Source organism: Erpetoichthys calabaricus, chromosome 1, assembly GCF_900747795.2.
Source record: "Erpetoichthys calabaricus chromosome 1, fErpCal1.3, whole genome shotgun sequence".
NCBI classification, from domain to species: domain Eukaryota; kingdom Metazoa; phylum Chordata; class Cladistia; order Polypteriformes; family Polypteridae; genus Erpetoichthys; species Erpetoichthys calabaricus.
The window spans coordinates 95,973,647-95,997,325 of record NC_041394.2 but is presented as its reverse complement, the minus strand read 5'-3'; the positions used below and the strand labels follow the sequence as shown (position 1 = coordinate 95,997,325).

Here is a 23,679-nt window from a genome sequence, read left to right as displayed (position 1 = left end):
ATCAGGGTGCCGGGTGTGATATCTGGACAGAGGAAAAAGGATAAGGAAACCTGGTGGTAAAATGGGGAAATACAGCAGAGTATACAGAGGAAGAGGTTGTTGAAGAAAAATGGGATAGTCAGAGAGTTGCAGAAAGTAGACAAGAGTACAAGGAGATAAGGCATAAGGGGATGAGAGAGGTGGCAAAGGGTAAAGAAAAGGCATATGATGAGTTGTATGAGAGGTTGGACATTAAGGAGGGAGAAAAGGACCTGTACCGATTGGCTAGACTGAGGGACCGAGCTGGGAAAGATGTGCCAGCAGGTTATGGTGATAAAGGATAAAGAAGGAACCATACTCACAAGCAAGGAGAGTGTGTTGAGCAGTTGGAAAGAGTAATTTGAGAGGCTGATGAATAAAGAGAATAAGAGAGAGAGAGAAGGTTGGATGATGGGGAGATAGTGAACCAGGATGTGCAATGGATTAGCAGAGATGAAGTAAGGACAGCTATGAATAGGATGAAGAATGGAAAGGCTGTGGGTCCAGACGACAAAGCTGTGGAAGCATGGAGGTGTTTAGACCAGGTTGTTTCATGCAATTTTGGAAAGTGACAGGATGCCTGAGGAATGGAGAAGTGTACTGGTAACGATTTTTTAGAATTAGGGAGATGTGCAGAACAGTAGTAACTGCAGAGGGATAAAATTGATGAGCCACACCATGAAGTTATGGGAGAGACTAGTGGAAGCTAGGTTAAGAAGGGAGGTGATGATTAGTGAGCAGCAGTATGGTTTCATGCCGTGAAAGAGCACTACAGTTGTGGTGCTTGCTCTGACAGTGTTGATGGAGAAATATAGAGAAGACCAGAAGGAGTTGCATTGTGTCTTTTTGGGCTTAGAGAAAGCATATGACAGGGTGCCTAGAGAGGAGTTGTGGTACTATATGAGGAAGTTGGGAGTGGCAGAGAATTATGTAAGAGTGGTACAAGATATGTATGAGGGAAGTGTGACAGTGGTGAGGTCTTTGGTAGGAGTGATGGATGTATTTAAGGTGGAGGTGGATTACATCAGAGATCAGCACTAAGCCCTTTCTTATTTGCAATGGTGATGGACAGGTTGACAGATGAGATTAGACAGGAATCCCCATGAACTATGATGTTTGCAGATGACATTGTGATCTGTAGCAAGGGTAGGGAGTAGGTCGAGGAGACCATGTAGAGGTGGAAATATGCTCTAGATAGGATAAGGTCAATAGGAACAAGACAGAATACATACTGTATGTGTGAATGAGAGTGCCTAAGAGAAGCTTTATGGATGTGGAGATAGAAGACATGCAGGTGGTGGGTGTAACAGAGCAAGATGCAGAGGACAGGAAGATAAGGAAAAAGATGATCTGCTGTGGTGACCCCTAATGTGAGGAGCCAGAAGAAGAAGAAGATGCTTTTAGGCATCCTTTTTGCTGAATCCTGTTGTCTGGTCTTTTTTTTTAGTTTCAGTCTTGTCAGTTAAGATAATCAGATAAAATCAAACTAACAATTCATGGTGTATTTTTAAAATAAAATTGTTATTGGTTAAGAAAATATATTTGGTAAAATTGCCTAGAAAACTTTAGGGCTTTACTTAAATTTATGAAAGGAGACCAATTTGTTAGCCCATTTCAGTAGCCATGCTTATTACATTTATCTAAAACATCTGGTTACTTAATGATGAGCTTTTTCAAACTGACACTAAAAACAGTTGATACAGCGTTACTAAAAATAGTATAGAGTATATAATTTTATATTACAAAGTTCACTCTTGTGACATTACACTTTATCTTAAAATACAGGTTAGGTTGGACAGTTTGTTAACAATTTGTAAGAATGTGACATCTGAGGACTGATAATCACCATACCTTTCCCTAACTGAGCTGAATTTTTTCTTATTTGGATTACATTCTCAAGGTCATGCACTTTGGTACGTGCCCCTTTAAGTTCTCTTCTTAGCATATTGATTTCCTTAATTAAAGAAACATTTTCCTGGTAAGGAAAAGAAAAGACACTGTAATCTGTTGAGCAGAAATACCTGAAAGAAAATAACAAAGAATGTGATGTAACACATGTAAGTGAGTCTACAGCAAAGCCTATCCAAGTGTATTCAATGTAATTTTTTGACCACTAAAGGCTGTTGGATTAAAGACCTCTGGTTGCATTCCCTGTAGAACCATGGTGGAAACAGTCTTGTGTTAAAGGTGCCTTGCTGGTTATATGGGGCATCATTCAGAGGGTGGGAAGGATTGTTCATTTTAGTCAATAGCTTAGCCAACATTATTTTCTTTGCTGTTATCCAAACTGATGCTCAGGTCAGAGTTAGCCTACTGTTGGCATTTCCTATTCTCTTGTTCCTGCCAGAATATACCACTACATAAAAGAGTACACTGACAACCACACACCCACCTGCACATATCTGTCTTATTCTGTACTGAGGGGCAAACTCAGGACACACTGAAGAAATTATATTTCTAGATGGAATTTCATAGACGGCAATGTTGTCTGGGCTGATCGATGTTGTCTTTTGCCACTGGGATCCTTACCAGTAAAAGCAGACAGAATATGAGATGAGATTAAAATATAATCTTTGCCAAGAATTTACAATTGTAGGCAAACTGCTGAAACTTTACTTGCTCCAGCATACCAAGTACGAACACCAACTACGATAGGTTAGGTTCTGGGCATATTTAACATTGAGTTATGCTTTCATGACATCAGTGTTGCCATGTTGTTTGTTGCCATGAACATTCATAATCATCATAATGGACATCATAATGGCTATTTTCCATATAAACATGTGTGCTTGTTAAAAAAATAATAAACGATCAACAATTCCATTCTGACATTATGGATTAATAATCAAGAATCAAATCATTTTTTGATTTACAGAACAGCTTTTGTATTTTAGTTCTTGTACCAATTTTTCTGAGTAATCCAGAAAGAGACTTGTTTAGCCTTTGGATTGTAATATGTATCTTAGAAAAATAGTACTTAATTGTAATTTTCTTATGTACTAGCTACCTAAATCAAAACGTTGCTAAGGAACTTTAAAGCTAGTCATTTTTAAGCAGACTCTTTTCTCAATTTGGTCTTCAAGCCAGGTAAATCCTAACCTATTCTGTGCTCTCCGCGTTGCTGCCAAACACAATCAACTTGATTTTTCCTCTAGCCAAACTCTAGCATGGCTTCTGATGTATTTGTTAATGTTTGTCCATGCCATTGGTCAGCTCTCAAACAAATAGCACCTGTCTTGTGTCTTTTTAGTCCTGCTGCAGCTCTTCAGTGTGGTGACCATTTGTCTGAGCAGCTTGTAGTACCTTTCAAGTGGCTTTTGACTTCTGTTGTCACCAATTGTTATTCTGTTTTCTCCACATTTAAGATACCCTATCTTCTTGTTCAAATTTTTGGTCTTCACCCTTGCAGTTTCCAACACAAACGTCTAGCTGCTACTCAAATTAATTGCTTGAACTTTGTTCTCTGTAATATAACATAAGTTATTTAGCAGGCATCAAAGTAAAATGAGAGAACTTTTGTGACATTTAACTCAGCCAGCTGGACCATGGCAGGTGCATCTGCCACACCCAGTGCAGTGTCCAAAACTTTAACCTGTCGATTATTCTTCTGAACCACACACCATCTGTTTTAAAGGGGACTGCCTACACATATGATAAAGCGGTTATACTTAGGCAAGTATACCAAATAAAGTGATCACTCAATATACTATATTTTGCATCACTGTTTACCTCATATCTTGTGGTAAAATGCAAGGGCACATACAAAACTCATGTGATAATTTCTTTTTTTGAGAAACTGTAATCACTCATATTACCTGCACGATCCTGAAGTGAGCAACTCGATTAATTTCTGCATCATCAGTTATTTTTTTCTTCAGCAAAGCAACTGTTCTCTCCAGGTGCTTTCTTTGACATGAAAATTCATATAGAACTTCAGGATCCCTGTCTGAAGACTTTTCTCGAGTTTTAACCTGCAACACATCATTAGCTACTGAAGTAACATGATGAGAGTTCAAAATAAGTAAAATAAAATAAATAAAAGCCTCATACCACATCAGCCTCCTGCACATATTGCTGGTAGATCTTCAAGATGCTGCGTTTCAGTTTTTTAGGCTCTTGAATAAACGCCATGCAGTTGAATAAGTCTGATGTAAACCTTGATTTTAATGTTTCAAGGGTTTGGAGCTGACAGAAAAAATGCAAATCATAAGAATTAAAAAATGTATCAGAACAATCAAAATATCTGTATTGATTATCAATGTACAAACTGTCGTGACTCTCGTTTCATTCTTGCATTATTTTTACTCTGACTTTGTAGGGCATATTCCTAGCTTTTGCATATAATTAAGACAGCTTTTAATATTACTGTATTAATATTATTGATTATTGTATGGGAAGTGCTTTCCATTTCTACATATTGTCTCAGTTTCCGTCATCTTCACATCAGGTCCTGTCAGAAATGTGTTTGGTGTTGCCCTGATTTGTTTTTCATTACTCTTGGACAGGTTTTTATTTAATATTGTTTTATTGCTATATTTTTAACATTACTTCCATGACACCATTTTATTTCCTGTTGTTGTAGTGGGTGTCTCCATTTTCACAGTCTACTGCAATGTTCCTTTAGTTGGATTGACTAAGAGGCATTCTTCAAGAAGCAGCTGGAGTACAAGGCCCACTTCCAAAGTGTCTATACTGACGTGAGAAATTAGATTTGCTTCTAATTAGCTGACAGGACACTCAATAATATTCAGCATAGAGTGAAGTCATTCAAGGAGTTGTTAATGTGCTTCATAATTTAATAACATGCAATGCCTTGATTGGTTTGGGCATGGACAGGACTGACAGAATGAAAGCTTTCTCCTGATTCTGTCATGTAGCAATGCATGGCTGTTCTTAGCTGGTAGATCAATTTGCCTGGTTAAATCTGGTGGCCTGCTGAGTAGTTATTAAAACCTGAAAGATCACAGTCCAAATTTTTAAGAGGTTCAAAGGGGTTTTCAGCCATGTGAGCCTGAGCAATAGTAGGTGTGAGATGCTCATGGGTTACATGCATGATACACAAAATTGATCAACATATGTTTAGTTGGTGCTGATTGGTGTGAGCAAACTGTTGATTTCAGTTTAATTTATCCCATATACAAGGACATTTCCAGTAAAAGTGAATCAAGTTGTTGCAGTTTTGAAGTTCTTATAATTAGTACACACTGCTTGTTGTTAGTAATGATCAGATATGTTAATGAGCTCCTCAGATAAGTACTAGTAGAGCTCTGAAAAGATTATTAAACATGACTAGAAAATTTACAGTATTTCTCCATGCATAGTTATATCTGATCATTACTTAAATATATTTGCTTTGTTTTTGCCCATACCAGTACAATCACAGATTAAAACAAGGACAGTGCAACATCCGGACTGCAATACTGCATCCATCTTTTTAAATACTAAATTTTGAGAAAATCAGACTTAATTATGGAAAACAGTCCAGACCAGCTGACATCTGATTTTAATATGACTTTGAAAGAGGCCTTTGATACAGTGAAGCCACTTAAAACGAAAGTGATTAAAGCACAAAGAGACTCTCCCTTGATTAATGAATGCACTCATGTTTTTAAATTACAATAAGGAAAATTAGAGCATAAGTAGAAGGAAAAAAAGCTCCAGGGCTTTCAAATTGCATGTGTTAAAAGGTATAAAAAAGCTCTTTTTATGTTCTTCTCTGACTACTATTCTGGATTGATAGATGACAACAGGAATAATCTTTGCATACTGTTTAGACCAGTGTTCTGCTCCTGGGTTCCAATCCAGGTGGTTCCGCGTGTGGTGGGTGTGGCAACGTGTTATTAGCACATGTTCCCAACCGTACAATCAGTGCGCTGTGGCGCACTTGGTTCTGAACTTGTGAGGGATAAGCTCCACAGGTGGTCAAGACCTGTCTGAGGAGGACAGGTCTAAGAGAAGCTGGCATAAAAGCAACTCTATCACTATGTTGCAGACACAGAACTTAGAGCACTTCACCAGCTGCTGGAGTCCTTCTGCCCTGGGTGTGTGGTCACCAGCAAGCCTCACAGTTGCCTTTGAAGCAGAGAGGGGTGGGCAAAGGGGTGAAGCTGCTTGAAGATGCCAGGAAAGTGCTAGCAAAGTGCCGTATCTGCGAATGCTGATCTCACAGCTCCTTTTTGTACTGGCTTATCTGGTAGTCTGGACCCTTTGGGAGGTTGAGTAAGTGTATGAAATATATATGTGTTTGTGGACAGTAAGATAGTGGTGTGCCTTGGGATGATTTTGGTTACAAAAAGTGTGCCAAAAAGGTTGGGAAACACTGGTTAATCTAACACGTGGGAATTCTGAAAAATGTAAAATACAATGAAAAATACCTCCAACCACTAGGAGTCAGATTTTATTAACTTCTTTAATGAAAAAAAACAAAACAAAAAAATTAAATATTTGATTGTCAAACACTGTTTCCCCTTTAGTAATGTTAAGTTAATAACAGAAAAGAAAGTAATAACTTTAATTTTTAAAATCAAACCTACTGCCTGTCCCTTAGTCCCAGTCCCAACATAACTAGTGAAAAGCTCAATAGCTGTTCTGGCAGCAGGCATTCTTAGCATTATCAATAGTTCATTACTGACTACCCCTCCTCGAGCCGCCACCTTATCATGGTGGAGGGGATTGTGTGTCCCAATGATCCTAGGAGCTCTGCTGTCGGGGGCTTTATGCCCCTGGTAGGGTCACCCAAGGCAAACTGGTCCTAGGCGAGGGACGTGACAAAGAGTGGTTCAGAACACCACCTATGCATACAAACATTTCCTCGGTGTTTCCTGAGCCAGGCCAGCCATGGGGTTTGGCCAGGCACAGCCCGAAGAGGCTACATGGGTCCCCCTTCCCATGGGCTCACCACCTGTAGGAGGGGCCAAGGAGGTTGGGTGCAGTGTGAGTCAGGCGGTGGCCGAAGGCGGTGAACTTGGCGGTCCGATCCTTGGCTACAGAAGCTGGCTCTTGGGATGTGGAATGTCACCTCTCTGAAGGGGAAGGAGTCTAAGCTAGTGCACAAGGTTGAGAGGTTCCGGCTAGATATAGTCGGGCTCACCTCAACACACAGCGTGGACTCTGGAACCAGTCTCCTTGAGAGGGGCTGGACTCTCTACCACTCTGGAGTTGCCCCCGGTGAGAGGTGCCGAGCAGGTGTGGGCATACTTATTGCCCCTTGACTTGGATCCTGTTCATTGGGGTTCAACCTGGTAGATGAGAGGGTAGCCTCCCTCCACCTTCGGGTGGGGGGACAGGTCCTAACTGTTGTTTGTGCGTATGCGCCAAACAGCAGTCTGGAGTACCCACCCTTTTTGGAGTCTCTTGAGGGGGTGCTAGATGATCAACTTCGTGGTCGTGTCATCGGACTTGCGGCCACATATCCTGGACACTTGGCCGAAGAGAGGGGTGGAGCTGTCAACTGATCACCACCTGGTGGTGAGCTGGCGTCGATGGTGGGAGAGGATGCCAGTCAGGCCTGGTAGGCCCAAACGTAGTGTGAGAGTGGTGGCAATCCCTGAACCTGTTGGTAGACAATGGTGGTGAGGGATGCCATCAAGCTGAAGAAGGAGTCCTACAGGACCCTTTTGTCCTGTGGGACTCCAGAGGTGGCTAACAGGTACCGGCAGGCCAAGCGGAATGCGGCTTCGGTGGTTGCTGAGGCAAAAACGCAGGTGTGGGAGGAGTTTGGGGAGGCCATGGAGAATGACTTCCGGATGGCTTTTAGGAGATTGTGGTCCACCATCCGGCATCTCAGGAGGGGGAAGCAGTGCAGTGTCAACACTGTGTATGGTGGGGATGGTGTGCTGCTGACCTCGACTTGGGATATTGTTGGTCGGTGGGGGAGTACTTCGAAGACCTCCTCAATCCCACCACTAACATGTCTTCCAATGAGGAAGCAGGGTCTGGGGACTCGGAGGTGGGCCTCCTATCTCTGGGACTGAGGTCACCGAGGTGGTCAAAAAACTCCTTGGCGAGATACGCCCGGAGTTCCTCAAGGCTCTGGATGTTGTAGGACTGTCTTGGTTGACACGCCTCTGCAACATTGCATGGACATTGGGGACAGTGCCTCTGGATTGGCAGACCGGGGTGGTGGTCCCCCTCTTTAAGAAGGGGGACCGGAGGGTGTGTTCCAACTACAGAGTATGGGGTACCAGACCCCCTGATAAAGGCTGTTCGGTCCCTGTACAACCGGTGTCAGAGCTTGGTCCGCATTGCTGGCAGTAAGTCGAACCTGTTTCCGGTGAGAGTTGGACTCCGCCAGGGCTGCCCTTTGTCACCGATTCTGTTCATAACTTTTATGGACAGAATTTCTAGGCACAGCCAGGGCGTTGAGGGCATTGGTTGGGTGGGCTCAGGATTGGGTCACTGCTTTTTGCAGATGACGTTGTCCTGTTTGCTTCATCAGGCCGTGATATTTAGCTCTGACTGGATTGGTTTGCAGCCAAGTGTGAAGCGGCTGGGATGGGAATCGGCGCTTCCAAATCCGAGACCATGGTTCTCAGCCGGAAAAGGGTGGTGTGCCCTCTCAGGATTGGGAGCAAGATACTGCCCCAAGTGGAGGAGTTCAAGTGTCTTGGGGTCTTGTTCACGAGTGAGGGAAGAATAGAGCGGGAGATCGACAGGTGAATCAGTGCAGCATCTGCAGTGATGCGGGCTCTGCATCAGTCTGTCGTGGTGAAAAAGGAGCTGAGCCGCAAGGCAAAGCTCTCAATTTACCAGTCGATTTACATTCCTACCCTCACCTATGCTCATGAGCTGTGGGTAGTGACCGAAAGAACGAGATCGCGAATACAAGTGGCTGAATTGAGTTTCCTCCGCAGGGTGTCTGGGCTTTCCCTTAAAGATAGGATGAGAAGCTCGGTCATCTGGGAGGAGCTCAGAGTAAAGCCGCTGCTCCTCCGCATTGAGAGGAGTCAGATGAGGTGGCTCGGGCATTTGATCAGGATGCCTCCTGGATTCCTCCCTGGTGAGGTGTTCCGGGCACATCGAACTGGGAGGAGGCCCCGGGGAAGACCCAGGACATGCTGGAGGGACTATGTCTCTCGGCTAGCCTGGAAACACCTCAGAATCCCCCCAGAAGAGCTAGAAGAAGTGGCCGGGGAGAGGGAAGTCTGAGCATCTCCGCTCAAGCTGCTGCCCCCGCAACTCGATCTCGGATAAGCGGAAGAGGCTGGATGGATTACTGACTAGTACAGTTATCAGAGCATCATTAAACAAATTCAGATCAACAGCTACATACACTTAATAGACCTATAATAATAATAATAATAATAATAATAATATCTATATATAAAGTGATAAGACATCTGTCCATCTGGCGTCTATGCCCTTGCTGGATATAATGTTGTCTGGCATCCACAAGAGGGAGGGAATGTCTGAGGAACAAAGGCAAGTAAGGCAAGTACTGCCATAACATACCAGAAACTTTGTTATCTCAATTCTACATGGAAACATGAAATTAAACATTTTTCCCAGCCAAAAACTACATGGGGTAAGTAACATAAAAAGATTCAGAGCCAATTTCAAATTCCTTCTTCTTACATATTAAGCTTTAAATGGCCTAGGCCCTACTTAGCTATCTGCAGTTAAAATTACATACAACATGTTATAATCTACTAAAGATTACCAGGTTTTACAAAGTCACAGTGAGAGGTAGAGCTTTAACTTACAGCTTTTACCTGAAGCTGTGGAACAATCTGCCTGTTCGTATAAGAGATGTTCCTTCGGTCTGAGATTTTAAATCCACACTGAATATTCAATACTTTAGTCTAAAATGCCCTTATTTGAGCTGCAGATTAGCTGCGCATACCGCATCTCAGTAAATCATTCGTAGAAAAATTCTGTGGCACTTGCTATCACCGCTTTACTTCCAAGCTACTTACTTTCCTGCCCATGGGAAAGACACCTGATATATAGGGAGCCTTGGAATCAAAGGATGGAAAAAATCTTTAATCAGATTAGACAGCCCAGCAGGGGCTTGTACAATGGAATGCCCAGTGGGGAGTGGATGGCCAGTTAGCTTACGTCTCCAGGGCTGTGACTGTGTCTCACATGGTCTTTTTACTTACTGATCTTGAACTCCCAGAGGTTTATTTTCTACTGGGATGCTGCTGACTAAAATGTTTGCTTTTCTCTTATCAATGGTGGACTTGCCATAGTTGAACAGTAATGTTAATGTACTGATAGTAATTTTCCATTTGTATTAATTAGTTTGAAACTGCCTTGCTTAATTGCGTGCAAGTGTATGCATTTTGTAATTAGTAATTTTTAAAGATGTAATTGCTTTTTACCTGTAAAATTATTAGTGTTCTGAGCCTTCACTATATAAAAACAAACTAAAATAAATTGAATTGATTTCAATATGGTGGTAATCTGAACAGCCTGAAAGCAGAAAAAAAAAGAAAGGAAAACATCTGCACATAATGTGTGGCAGAGGGAGTCTCGCACAAGCTATTCAGTTAAATCTCTGAAGTGGACATACTGGAATAAAGTGATGGCAGTGCAACTTATCTGGATTTTTAATAATCATAATTAGTTTTCCTTTCTAAGGTAATATATTTTTTACATTTGTCTGTTTTCTACCTTTAGCAACCAAAAAACCTTTATTTTGCATAGGACATTTTTATACTACACACCATCCCTGTTATATTTCCTGGCTGGGGTTCATATTCATGTCTTAAGTTGTCTTTGTTCATTTTTTTTTTGTATGTATAATTTTATTTATATTTATTTGCTATTGATTGTGTTATTGTTTCATTGTCTTGGTGATGTTTCAAATACGTTGTTGGTGGCCCCCCGCCAATCATCACCAGGAACGTCCCTCTCCCTATAAATCTGGAGGGACTCCCATAGTTCTCGGCGGTTCATTTTGAACACTTCAGCATTTTGGTGAGTTACTGTGATTTTTTTTTTGGGATATTTTGTACCTGTGCTTTGTTTTATGACTACATCTTAGATTCTGTATTGGAACTTGGATTGCCTTGTACTGTAGGCAACTTCATTATTTCTTTTGTACTCTTTGGAGTAACACTGAGCATTTGTGAGAGGAAACATTTTATGCTATAAAGATCCTGCATTTTTCCCTTATATCTACCTGGGATTGACTGAAAATCCCACCCAGTTGGCATTTCTTGTAAGTGTTTTTGGAACTTACAAGCTTTGGAACTTCAGGTTCATGACAATCCCAAGGCACTTTATATGTGTAATACTGTATTGAAAATACTGTATTTAAATAGAGATTTGTGCAATTAGGACACTGGCAAGTAAAGTGGTACAGAAAAAAGGACCCCCAACCCCACCCTTATGAAGGAGCATGTTTAGAATCAATTGTTATTTTGTTTTATTCATTCGTGAAATATGCTGTACCTCACTTTTAAAGGTTTAACAGGATTAATCTTCTGACTGAACTCAGACATAAAAATCCACTATCGATTTGTGCCGTGCAGGCTATTCTACAAGTAGAATGAAGTCCATAGCGTAAGTAAATGGAGAGGTGGAATTAAGATCTGGCTTATCCGGAGCAATTCTGTCCATAATGTTTTATTGATATTCATATAACTGAACAGATTCCTCAAAATGACTATGAGCTGTTGTGTTTTTAACACTTGTCTTTCCTCTCAGCCACAATATGTTGGTAAATAGTAAAATATCAGTTACTCTTCTGACAGCAATTTTCTTTCTGATCTGTAATATTTTATTCTATTAATACCTTTCTCATCATCTCCTGTTTTTCCTTATGTGCTGCTTTCAGTTTTTTCTTGAGCTCAGCAACACTCTGTTCCAGTTGTTTATGCAAAATGTGGCCATGCATCAGCTCCACCTGAACCTGTCAGTAGAGAAATATGGACAATTTTGTTAATGTTTGCATGAATAAAACTTTATAGGCTCTCCCAAGAAAACAAAATAAAAAAAAATTAAAATCTCAAAGTCTTAAAATGACACCAGCAAAATTTAACAGACTTATAGATATACATTGGGCAGTGTGATCATGTTTGGTGTTAATGCTTTTGCCTCATGAATCTAGCACCCTGGGTTTAAATCATGCACCCAGTCATTCTCTGTGTTATGTTGCTTTTTTTCCAGGTACTCATGTTTCCCCTCCCAAACCCCTAAACACATGCTGTTTAGTTTAACTGTTGAATCTAATTTGGCTGAGTGTGAGTGTGTGTGTATGTATGTCTGAAGTGGTTTCCCGCTCACTGAAGTGCTTTGAATAAGGAGAAAAGAGCTATATAGTGCATTGGTGATCCTAAATTGTCCCTAGTGTGTGTGTGTGTGTGTGTCCTGCGGTGGGCTGGCGCCCTGCCTGGAATTCGTTCCTGCCTTGTGCCCTGTGCTGGCTGGGATGGGCTCCAGCAGACCCCCGTGACCCTGTGTTAGGATATAGCGGGTTGGACGATGACTGACTGACTGATTATTATTATTATTATTATTATTATGTGTGTTTGAATGGGCTCCATAATGGGCTGATATTATGTACAGAGTTGGTGTTCTGTGATGTGCCCAATGCTGAAAGAAAAAATCAGCCTGTTATGAGCAAGGGTGTGTGCTCTGTGATAGACAGGCACCCAGTTTTGTTTCTCACACCCCACAACTCCAATCTTGGTTTAAGTGGCTTTAGAAAGTGGATAGATGGACAGAAACAGTGAATATGATGTTATGACTTTATACTGAAGTGTTCCAAAGAAGACACTTACATCTGCTATGTGTTTCTTCAGCTCTTTACCTTCACTTTCCCTAGGTTCAGCCTGGTTTTTCATATCTTTGATTGCAAAATTCAAAACATAATTAATCTCCTCCAGTTCTTGGCACTTTTTCCTCAGTGTGGATAAACAGCTCTCCTGCAAAAAACAAAAAACTTTTACTACTGTCATCACCATCCCAGTGACTCTGAATTAGAGCAAGCACGTTTTTTTATGTTGTGTCAATGTTATTTTCATCCTTTGAAGTAATAATTAATTATTTCATAAATGTCGATATTGTTGAATTTCAGAGTAATCATCCAGGAAAAAGAATTTAATGCAAATGAAGATACTTGACTTGCACAATAATGTAGTAATGGGGTCTTCAAATAAAAGTGAATATGTGGACACCTTTATATAGCTGGTATTTTATTAACCCAATGGGCCTCACTAATGTCTGGAGATAGCAAATCAAAGCAAGTGTCACTAGCACATTGAAAAAAACAGTATATATTTTTCCTCTACTGTGTAAAACTGAACAGTTTCATCGCTGGTTTTAAGACATTTTCAAGTAACATACTGTGGCCATTTTTACAATGTATACATTTATTTGCAATAAATTAATATGGCTTGAATTATATGATTGATTTAGTTGGAGTTGTTCTAATTAGATTATTTTATTATGTGATAGCACAACATAAATGCCAAAGCCTGGCAATGACAAAATGAAAAACAACCAGTTAAGAGATTAAACAGAGAGACTCAATTGTAGGACAAAGGTGCATGAGGATAACGGTAAAGTTGATCTGACATTTCCCCTTAACCAGGAAAGTGCTGATAATGTGTTATTGCTGTTGGTTTATTGTTATACTGCATTTTGTGTTTGTTTTTATTTTTCTCACTATTACAGTGATGTCATCACTTTGCCATTTTGTATGTTTAGTTTTCAATGGATGCCTTTATTTTAAATTGTTTTTGATGCTGTGTAATCATGTAGCGGAAAACCTTTATGTAACATCATTAGTCTGTTAAGCTTTTTGGTTATATTGCATTTGTCTAACTGCTCTAAGTAGGATGAGTTCATTCTTGTATGAAGTCCCTCAAGATTGACCTGGCCTGGAATGAAGTATCAGGTATCTCCCTATGCAGCCTAATACAGGATAATCTAATGTCCCATAAATAGACTTTCTTATATTATATAAACATGTTATAAGCTATATGTAAAATATTCTCTTGTGTATTTCTGCACTGTAATGCCTTTATCTAACAAAACATTGGCAACACAACCTTAATCACTGACAAAGTAAGGTGTTAAATGAATTTCTTATACATGTATATTGAGTCTGAAGAATCTTTTATGTGTGAGTGATGAAATAAAACCGAAATCAAGCTTTTTCTCTATCAGTTGTTAGGTATGTGATGCATGTGCCATGAGACCTGTGACATTTTGACAGCCATGACAGCAGTTAACATTAACATGATTTTGGTCCCTACATAACATTCTAGTTTGTTAGCATACTGGCAAGGACCCTGTTACATTAAAGAGAGAAAAGGTTTTGTTGATTATGTGGTGAAACAACTAAATCATCGACCAACAAAAAAAAAATGTACAACGTAAATCCATTAAAGCCATGTATGGGATAGGGACCCCAAGCTTAACTCTGGCAAATCAAGGTCCTAGTATGCCAATAATTTGAAATTACATTTTGGCAATGCTGTGGTGGGCTGGCGCCCTGCCCGGGGTTTGTTTCCTGCCTTGCACCCTGTGTTGGCTGGGATTGGCTCCAGCAGACCCCGTTACCCTGTAGTCAGGATATAGCGTGATTGGATAATGGATGGATGGATGGATTTTGGCAATAATTTGCCTCATAATCAATGTCAAGATCTTGAAAAATCCATCTTGACAGTTCCAAATGTAATAGAGGAGAGACCAGGACACACCACACTGAATGGGCACAACATTGTCATCTAACCAGGGGCTATTGTCCATTAACGCTAATATCAGCTGTCAGAGGCAAAAAGGACAGAGGTACAGGTTGAGATAAAAAAAAAATGCTAGAATTGGGTGTAATTGCTGAAAGTTTTAGTCCTTGGTCTAATCCCATTATTTTTGTACCAAAGCCCAACAGAAGCTGGCTTAATTGGGTCTCCCATTTTAATGGCTATCCAGTTCCAGGAGTGGATGAATGTGTTCGATCAGCTCATTTCATAACTACTCTAGATATGACAAAAGGGAATCGGTAAATTCCTTTAAAAGAAATCCACCCCCAGTGGGCATTGGCAATACTGTGTCCTTCCATTTGGTCTGAATGGGGCACCGGACATACCAACATCTAGTGGATAAAGTCCTTTGATTCCATCAGACCTATAGTATTGCCTAAATGGATGACGCAGTCAACAATTCTGACACACATGAGGTACACGTGTTGCACATTCAGGCCATCCTCTGTTCACTATGTGAAGCAGGACTTCACATCAACCCAAAGAAATGTTTTTTGGTCTGATGGAGGCTTAAAAATTTAGGCCATAAGTTCAGACGGGGGGAACGTCAAACCACAATGCTCCAAAATTAATGTCATTCAAAACTGTCTTTGTCCACGAAGCAAGCGGCAAGTTCAGGCATTCTGAGTTTTAAAAGGGTGCCATTGCCAGTTTGTAAGTCAGTTTTCTGAGAGAGCTGCACCATTGAATAATCTGACAAAAAACATGCCTCTAACACTGGTGAATGGGATGAACATGTGGAAACTGCTTTCTTTGACTTAAAATAATCCCATACTTCAGCACCTGTCTAATTTCTCCCAGTTTTCCTCTCCCTTTTATTCTCTAGACCAATACTTCAGACACAGGTTTGGGTGCTATGTTGCGCTAAAGTGATTTACCTGAGCCAGAAATTGTTGGACCAAGAAATAAAATATGCAGTGTTGGAGAAGCTCTAGAGATTAAGTGAGCAATCCATCAGCTAAGGTACTACCTCAGTGTCAGGAGTTTACTCTTGTTATGCATCATGCCCCTCTTCAGTGGATGGCCACACACAAAGAAAGTCAAACCCCTGTGCCACGACCTTCAGTTGTACAAGTTTTGGGTCCTACATTGCTGAGGTTCCCTTCATGTCAATGCCAATGCTCTCTTTCTTTTCCATGACCTCTCGATTCAGGATGCCCAAACTGACAGGTCTGGGTTGAGGTGGGGGCCGTGTCACACAGGGAGACAGTTTCACGACTCATGTAACAATGGCAATTCCATTCTGAGCGGGGAGGTGGCACTGTTGTTGTCATGCTTTTCCCTTTTCCATTCCCAGGACAGAAGACTGATGGCAGGAAGAACTGTAATGTTACTTCTGCTTCCACCCATAACCTTGCCTCTTCCTCTCAAAGACCCTATGAGAACCTGGCACCATCAAGAAGCCATCATTGGACTTGTGTCTGAGAAGATGTCAGCAATGGCACCATGAGGTGCTCCAAACCTTTATCTTTCTGTTTTTCATTTTCTAACAACAGCCATGTGAACAGGGCTGCATAAGCCAGGAAGGAATGAGGTATGGTACGAACCACTGTGCAGTAGTGCAAAAAAGGGATGTCCAGAATAGTGAAAAGCTAGAGCAGGAGAAAACAGATTTGCTTTGAGAAGACTACAATGTACAAGTGGCCTATAAATTTAATGGTGTTATTTAGTTGCAGCAGATGTGTAAACAATACACCAAATCATACACCAAAAATTCCTTAATAATTTGCTCACATTGAACAATTTCAATTAAGCTAATCTAATCAAATATGATTTTCAAAAACAAGAGTCATAAATGTAATATTTTATATCCTACTGTTGTTGCATGCTCTATTGTATGCTTAATCTACTCTGATGAAGTACATGCACTTACCAGAGTTATTTAGCTACTACTTTTATCTAAAGTAACCTGTGCCACCTGCAGGTGGTGCATGCTTCCTGGGGATGTGTTCTTTTAATAACATTCATCATTGTATAACCCATATCCAGTAACTATGGCTGAGATGTTAAAACAGAGAACAGAGGACAGATACATTTATGTTCCTTTTAAATGAGGATTTCATTACCACCCACAAATAGCTGCAGGAATTCCAGAGGATGATACAATTGTCTTACAATTCTTCAGTGATGTATGTCCATATTTGGAGGGGTTGAAGAGATTTTACTAAACACAGACAGCAGGGGATTTTCCTACATTAGTAGGCTCCAGTTACTTTAAACTTGCTATGCTTCAGAAGTAACCGATTGAATAAGAACACATTTTTTTGCTTACCATAACTACACATAACATAATCTTCCTTTAACCATCTGTAGAACATTTTGTACCCAGTACATTCTTTATTTCCGTTATGTTTAAGAATACATATTCTACTGATCAACAGTGCACATATTAGTAAAGCTTTAATTAGCCAACTTAAGCTCATTTATTTACAACCTTCAAACTGTTACAATTTAAGCTATATGGTTGAAATGTAATCTTATAGTGGATTCAGAAAGTATTCAGATTGCAGATTCAATTTTAAATAAATAGATTAACAAATAGATACAGAGATTTAATAGATAAATACATCAAATCAGAAAATTGTTAGTTTGGCCCATCAATCGACAGTCAATAACCCATAATGACAAAGTAAAAATATATTTGCAGACCTTTCTGAAAACATTTCACTTTGTCATTATAGGTTATTGAGTGTAGATTGGACAAAAATTTGAATGGATCCGAATACTTTCACTGTATAAATAATTGCTTACTTACAGAAAAGAAATTTAACCTATATTTTTGTAAAACAAATACATATGCAAATAAAGAAATCAGGCTTACAGACAACATTTATGTACTAAAGACTTATTCTTCACCTCAGGCTATTATACAATTGTTTCTTCCTGCATTGGCATTTTATGTGACTTACTTACTCCCACTCTCACTGGTTGGTATTGTACAAGTAATCTTCTGGTTTACATATCAATTTCCTTAGCTGCCAGACATCATGGAATTTATTTTCAATTTTATTTGCGTTAGTAATAGCTCAGGAAATTGAATAATCTGCTGTTATTTCATGAGTTCCCCACCTTGTCCTCAATTGCCTGGCTGCTGAGCTGGATTTCTGATTTAAGTCCTGCGACAATCTTTTCTAACTCTTCAACATCCCCTTCCAGACCCTGCTGTTCCATCTTAAGCTTTTTAATGTCAATGTCCCGATCTTCAATCAAGAAATCCCTGTGTCTTATTTGCTTATGCATACTGCTTATCTGGAGGATTAAAACAAACTGAAGTTATAAGGTAGGTAAATATGCACGAACCAGATTTCTTTATTTTTATTGCAATTACTCAAATTAATTCACAATCAGAGTGAAAATAAATCATTTTTGGCTTAGTAACTCTTATAAAATGCACTGAGAAGACTTAAAAAGCTGGGTACCCCAAAGGAATGTTGTTAGTCCTCTAGTGAGCCAGGCTAAAAGGATAATAAATTTAACCATTAATGTAAGTGAAAGGCACGGTGGCGCAGCGGGTAGCGCTGCTGCCTCGCAGTTGGGAGACCTGGGGACCTGGGTTCGCTTCCCAGGTCCTCCCTGCGTGGAGTTTGCATGTTCTCCCCGTGTCTGCGTGGGTTTCCTCCGGGCGCTCCGGTTTCCTCCCACAGTCCAAAGACATGCAGGTTAGGTGGATTGGCGATTCTAAATTGGCCCTAGTGTGTGCTTGGTGTTTGTGTGTGTCCTGCGGTGGGTTGGCACCCTGCCCGGGATTGGTTCCTGCCTTGTGCCCTGTGTTGGCTGGGATTGGCTCCAGCGGACCCCCGTGACCCTGTGTTCGGATTCAGCGGGTTGGAGAAATGGATGGATGGATGGATGTAAGTGAAAATTCTAACAAATATTTTGGCATGTGTGCTGCCCTCTGTCTTTATCTGCATTGGCAGAGAGGTCTGCACGCAGTGAAAAGAGAAAATATTGTTATTTATTGAATATCATGTAATAAGGGGTGTGGAATATGACATGAAACTACACAAAGTGGTTTGGGCAAATATAATGGTATTCCATGCCATATATGCCCTGCAGGATACTAGTTGATTAGTTTAGATCTGTTTTCAGGGAAAAAGTATTTTTAACACTATTGTTTTGTAATTTTCTTGTTAATTAAGAATTGAAAATGGTATTCAAACTTTCCTTCTTATCTTTTATTATTTTTCTTAATTATAGCTGCTGCACTAATGACCTCTGCTGTCAATGGAAGCCACAAGTTTTCATCCTAACACTAATAAACATTTCTAATAATGGAAGCCTTTGCTTGACAATTCAGAATGTAGAAATAACCATTTTAATGTAATAAATAACAACCAAAGTCCCACAAGCAATCTTTATAAGAGCATGTGGTGGCTTTATTCATATTTGATGAAAATGTTTCATAGATACCTTTGTTTCAAAAACTTAATGTCATAATCAAGAAGCTATTCACCAGAATTACTATGTACTTTACTGTAACTGTAAAAATAACTGAAAGGCAATTAGACAATCACTTTAGCTCCAATAGGATAGAATGATGGCTGAGTAATTAGTGCTAATGTTCTGCTTCACAGCTTCAGAGAATTACATTCAAATTACAGCCCAGTCTTTGGACTTGTGCAGTCTTCATGTTTTTCCTGTGCCCACATATTTTTTCTCTAGGGATGCCAAAGATGTTCATGTTAAACTAAGCATTAGCACAGTTGTATTATCACTGTCACGAATAGTAAAGTAAAGAGTAAAGTAAAATCCTTATCTGCAATGCCACTCTCCTGCATCATAATAAAGAGCATACTAAAATAGAGAATTTCATTTTATAGATTATGGATGTAAGTGTACCTGCGACTCTTTATAGGAAAAAAGTAAGTTTGGAAAATTGGATGGATTTTAGTTTTCGGGTTTGTGTTTAGAATCAACTTTAAAAAAAAAAACAACACATGCAACACTTACATTTCACATCACCTTACAGCATTTCAACTGATCCACTGAGGCATGTACTGAAATGTAGATCTTTGTCAAGCTATACTTACTTACTTACTGTTTACTATAAGGGATGATTAACAAAAATGACAAGCAGATTTTCTTACCTTATCTTCAAGATCCGTTTTAAGTTGTGCCATGGTTTCCTCTTTGGCTTTGATCTGCCTCTGAAAATGCTCCTTAATAACAAGCATTTCTTGCTCTGCCTCCTCTTCTACCTGCTGCAGCATCTCCTCTAACTCTTTAGCTCGCTTTTGGTTGTCAGTCTGACACAAAAAAGTTGATTAAACAAGTGACAGAACAGGTTATTTAAAAAAATTCCATTTATGTTTGCTGTCTGAGTGTGCTTGAAGAGAAAAAACTGATCCTTACATTTACAGTACATTGCATACTGTATTAAATGGCTCACTATAATAAACTAAATATTTGACATTCTGGGATATTTACAAACAGGTCTTGTCCAGGCACAAAGCAATTTGTAGAGATCCAAATTGCATTTATATATTGGTGTCCTGATTCTATGCTAACTGCATGTGCCTACGGCTTGTCAAGCTATATTTTGTAATGTAATGTAATTCATATGATTTGTTACGTTTCCTCAAAGGCTAGTATGTTTATGGTGCTCCAGATCTTCCAGATCTGGTGGCTGTGCAAATATGTTGGCAGTGGTTGTTCAGAGGCCTGGATATGCCTAGAATTATAACATTAGTTAGATTCAGGAATCAGGGTTCGTGTACAGTGGGTGTTTTTGGAAATGGAGAATGTGGAAGGGAACAAGTTAGCTTTCACATCCCCTTTATGTGTCTTGGTTTTCAATGATTGCAAGTGCTCCTCTCTGCAGAATGAAAAATCACAGGGTGGAGTCCGATTGAGTCCAACTCGTCCCATGTCTTCCTTGGAATGTAGAGTCAAACTAAAAATACAGAGAGTGCCTCCCATACCCCTGGCAGTCTCCTACTTTTTCTTCATACATATATTCAAAATGCATGATAAATATATATACATCTCTAATGAGATATTATCTCGTACCTAAATACACTATAAATATATACATCTCCAATGAGATCTTATACCTAAATACATGATAATATCTAATTGGAGATGTATATATTTATCTTGTACCTAATTAAGTATGTCATATATAGGACATAATGTTAAATTGTTTCTTTTTGACATTACATTGTGTAGCTGTAACTGCAGTGAGAGAATTGTACCTCATCCAACTCCATCCCGTGAACTTTTTATTCTGCAACGCAGATTGTCTCATTGATTTTGAGAAAAAAGGGCCCAATTTAGTTGTATCATCTGTATACTGTTCCAGGATGGCTTTTGTTAGTTGTTGAAGGTCCTATTGAATTAAAACAATCAAGTGCCCCAGCCTTATGACATCTCTGTGTCAACTAGCCTAACCTCCACTTGGTAAAACAACACAAAACAGGGAGAAATTATCGTAATGGGATGAAAAAAAATCAATTGAATAAAGGTGACCTCACAAGTTAAAATGAAACACAAACATTTTTGAACCCAAATGAAACAAAATGTATTCCACTGTTCAAGCTATATACTGTACTGTTTATGGATTGCCATAGATCAGGGATAGGAAATGTCAGTCCTGGGGGGTATTTTTCGTACGTCGCTTACATCATCTGAGATCAGGTGCCTCATCTTGGATAAGTTAATGCCGGTGACACTCATCCGGGATAGGTTGGTTTTTCAAACGCAGCCGTGTGTTAGATTAGTCTAGCTGGATCTAATCATACAAGATGAATGCGCGCGCCCGCTCTGAGTGAAAAGCCCATATATATTGAGTCTAGAAAACATGATCAGCAAGTCTTTGATAGCCTGTAACAAAATGACGAAAGAACGGGCGCATTTTTTTTCACACACGCGGCGCAAGACCTTTTATTCGAAGGACATGAAGAATTTTAAGATTTAATATGCACAAGGGGTAACACTGCAAAAGCAGCCCAGACCAGAAAAGACGGCTGCCAAAAAGTGGCCAACAAATTAAATGCTAAGTAGTGTGCATTGTACTTACTGAATGCAGCGTTTCATTTCCTATGTGTCAGATTAATTATTATTTAATATGTCATAATTCCAGATCAAACGTGAGCACAAGGAGAACATGGGAACAGGTTAAAGTGAAGTACAAGAATATACTTCAAACTGGTAAATATTGGTATATAACTATTTAAAGAATTGTTGACATAAATAATCATATATAATATAAAAAACATTAATTTTAAAGCTAATAAGAAGGCAGACAAGCAAAAAACAGGTGGAGGTCCACGCGGTCCAGACCTAACCCCTGCAGAAGAGTTGGCTCTCCAGAAAAATGCCCATCGCCCTGTTTCTGAGGGCATTCCAGGGGGAAGCTCCTCCTCAGAACCAGTGGCAGGATGCAGTGGTCACTTCATTTCAGGTAAAGGATGGTCATTGCATATATTTGTCCTCCATGTGTGCCATAGGTAGGTTCCATATAGCCCTCTTTTTTGTTGGGTCAGTTGCAGGGAATGTCATATCCCTTGAACCTGTGTCTGACCAACGAGATATTGACGAAGGTCAAATATTTCATGAAGACACTGTGTCTGATTATTCATTAGGAGGAGAGGTACATTTTCCAAATAATGTTTGATCAAACTCCACTCTGATCAGTCCCATGTGCCCCAATCACATTTGGAAATCCTGGTAATGAGAATGTTAGCTTGATTGAGATTTTTCATGGAACTGTGGTGTTTTAGCCTGTGTATTACCTACCTGCAATGGCATGAAATGCCTCTTTTATTGTCTGCACACGCAGGTGTCCAGGAAACACTATGAAAACCCGAAAGAAATATTTCAGAGCCAAACAGACTTTACGAATTGCCTGGCAAACTGCACTTTTAGTTAGATTTTCCGCATCGCCTACAGTATATAAAAAAGTGCCACTTGTAAAAAACCTGAAAGCAATGCATACTGTCTGTGTGGTTGTGAGAGCCCGACTTCGCCTAGTTTGACTTCGAATATAAGGTGCTAATAAATCTTTGAGGTACAATATTCCCCCTTGGCTAAAGCAGTATCTTTCGAAGAGAATTTTCTCTGGGAGCAATAAAGGATCTTGCCGATCGCGCAAAACCTTCTCTATATGACATTCTCTTCGTATAATTTGCGCACCAATATCAATTGGTCGCTCATTCATGAACGGCGAAGCCATGACTGGATGACTTCCACGCACTGTCACTGATTACGTGTGTAAACTAATCCTTGTTTACGTAGAACAAACCTGCTCCGAGCAGGTTTGAGGATTAGGATGTGTTGCTATGACAACACTTCCAGCAAGAGTTTCGAAAAACCGACAGATCCAGGATCAGGCCAAATCGTCAACAATTACATCCGGCTAAACGACTAATCCACGTACGAAAAATACCCCCCTGGAGGGCCGTAGTGGCTGCAAGTGTTTGTTATTGCTGATGAAACACTTAATACTCAAGTGACATTCTGATACTTCATTTAGGTGGTCTTGCTTGTTAAGGTTCCCCACCCTTAATTGCTTATTTCAGTCTTAAACAGCTGCATTCACTGTTTTTAATGGCTCCTTATTAGCAATAAGATGCAAATGACAAAGGAGCCAACAGTTCTCCATCTTAGTTGTTTTCATTTACACCTGTGTGGATTCATCATACACTATTTGGTTTAATAAAATATTTAAGTGAAAAGTGACACACTGAAAATTATCCGTTGTAGGCTTTAAATCATTTAAATTATACCATTGGAAAGAGAAAAATCTATGATATAAGAATCTAACATTTCAGACTAACAAGCCATAAAATTAAACAAGGTCTGAAACTGGCAAGGATTGGTTTCTAATTAAGCAATTGGCTTGGAATGAAAACCTAAAGCCACTGAGGCCCTCCAGGACCGATGTTGCCTACCCCTGCAGTAGATGACAAATAAATACCAAAAACGTGAACTGTAATTTCTTAAAGCA

General features: G+C 39.8%; 1 protein-coding gene across 2 annotated transcripts in view; it reads right to left on the bottom strand.

The window, feature by feature from the left end:
• The window catches only part of LOC114653425 (cilia- and flagella-associated protein 57-like), a 41,502-nt gene that overhangs the window by 5,744 nt on the left and 12,079 nt on the right, over window positions 1-23,679 (bottom strand). Inside the window, exons 2-8 of one of the 2 annotated variants that reach the window (XR_003716513.2) lie at window positions 19,820-19,978; window positions 17,802-17,981; window positions 12,747-12,890; window positions 11,759-11,875; window positions 4,069-4,203; window positions 3,834-3,989; window positions 1,870-2,039 (exon numbers count right to left, since the gene is read on the bottom strand). Coding sequence is in view for 1 of the 2 variants with exons in the window: in XM_028803762.2 (XP_028659595.2) it covers window positions 1,870-1,993; window positions 3,834-3,989; window positions 4,069-4,203; window positions 11,759-11,875; window positions 12,747-12,890; window positions 17,802-17,981; window positions 19,820-19,978 (1,015 nt within the window). In the remaining variant the exon portion in view is untranslated. The remainder of the gene's footprint in view (window positions 1-1,869; window positions 2,040-3,833; window positions 3,990-4,068; window positions 4,204-11,758; window positions 11,876-12,746; window positions 12,891-17,801; window positions 17,982-19,819; window positions 19,979-23,679) is intronic. The other variant, XM_028803762.2, reaches the window with a different exon arrangement.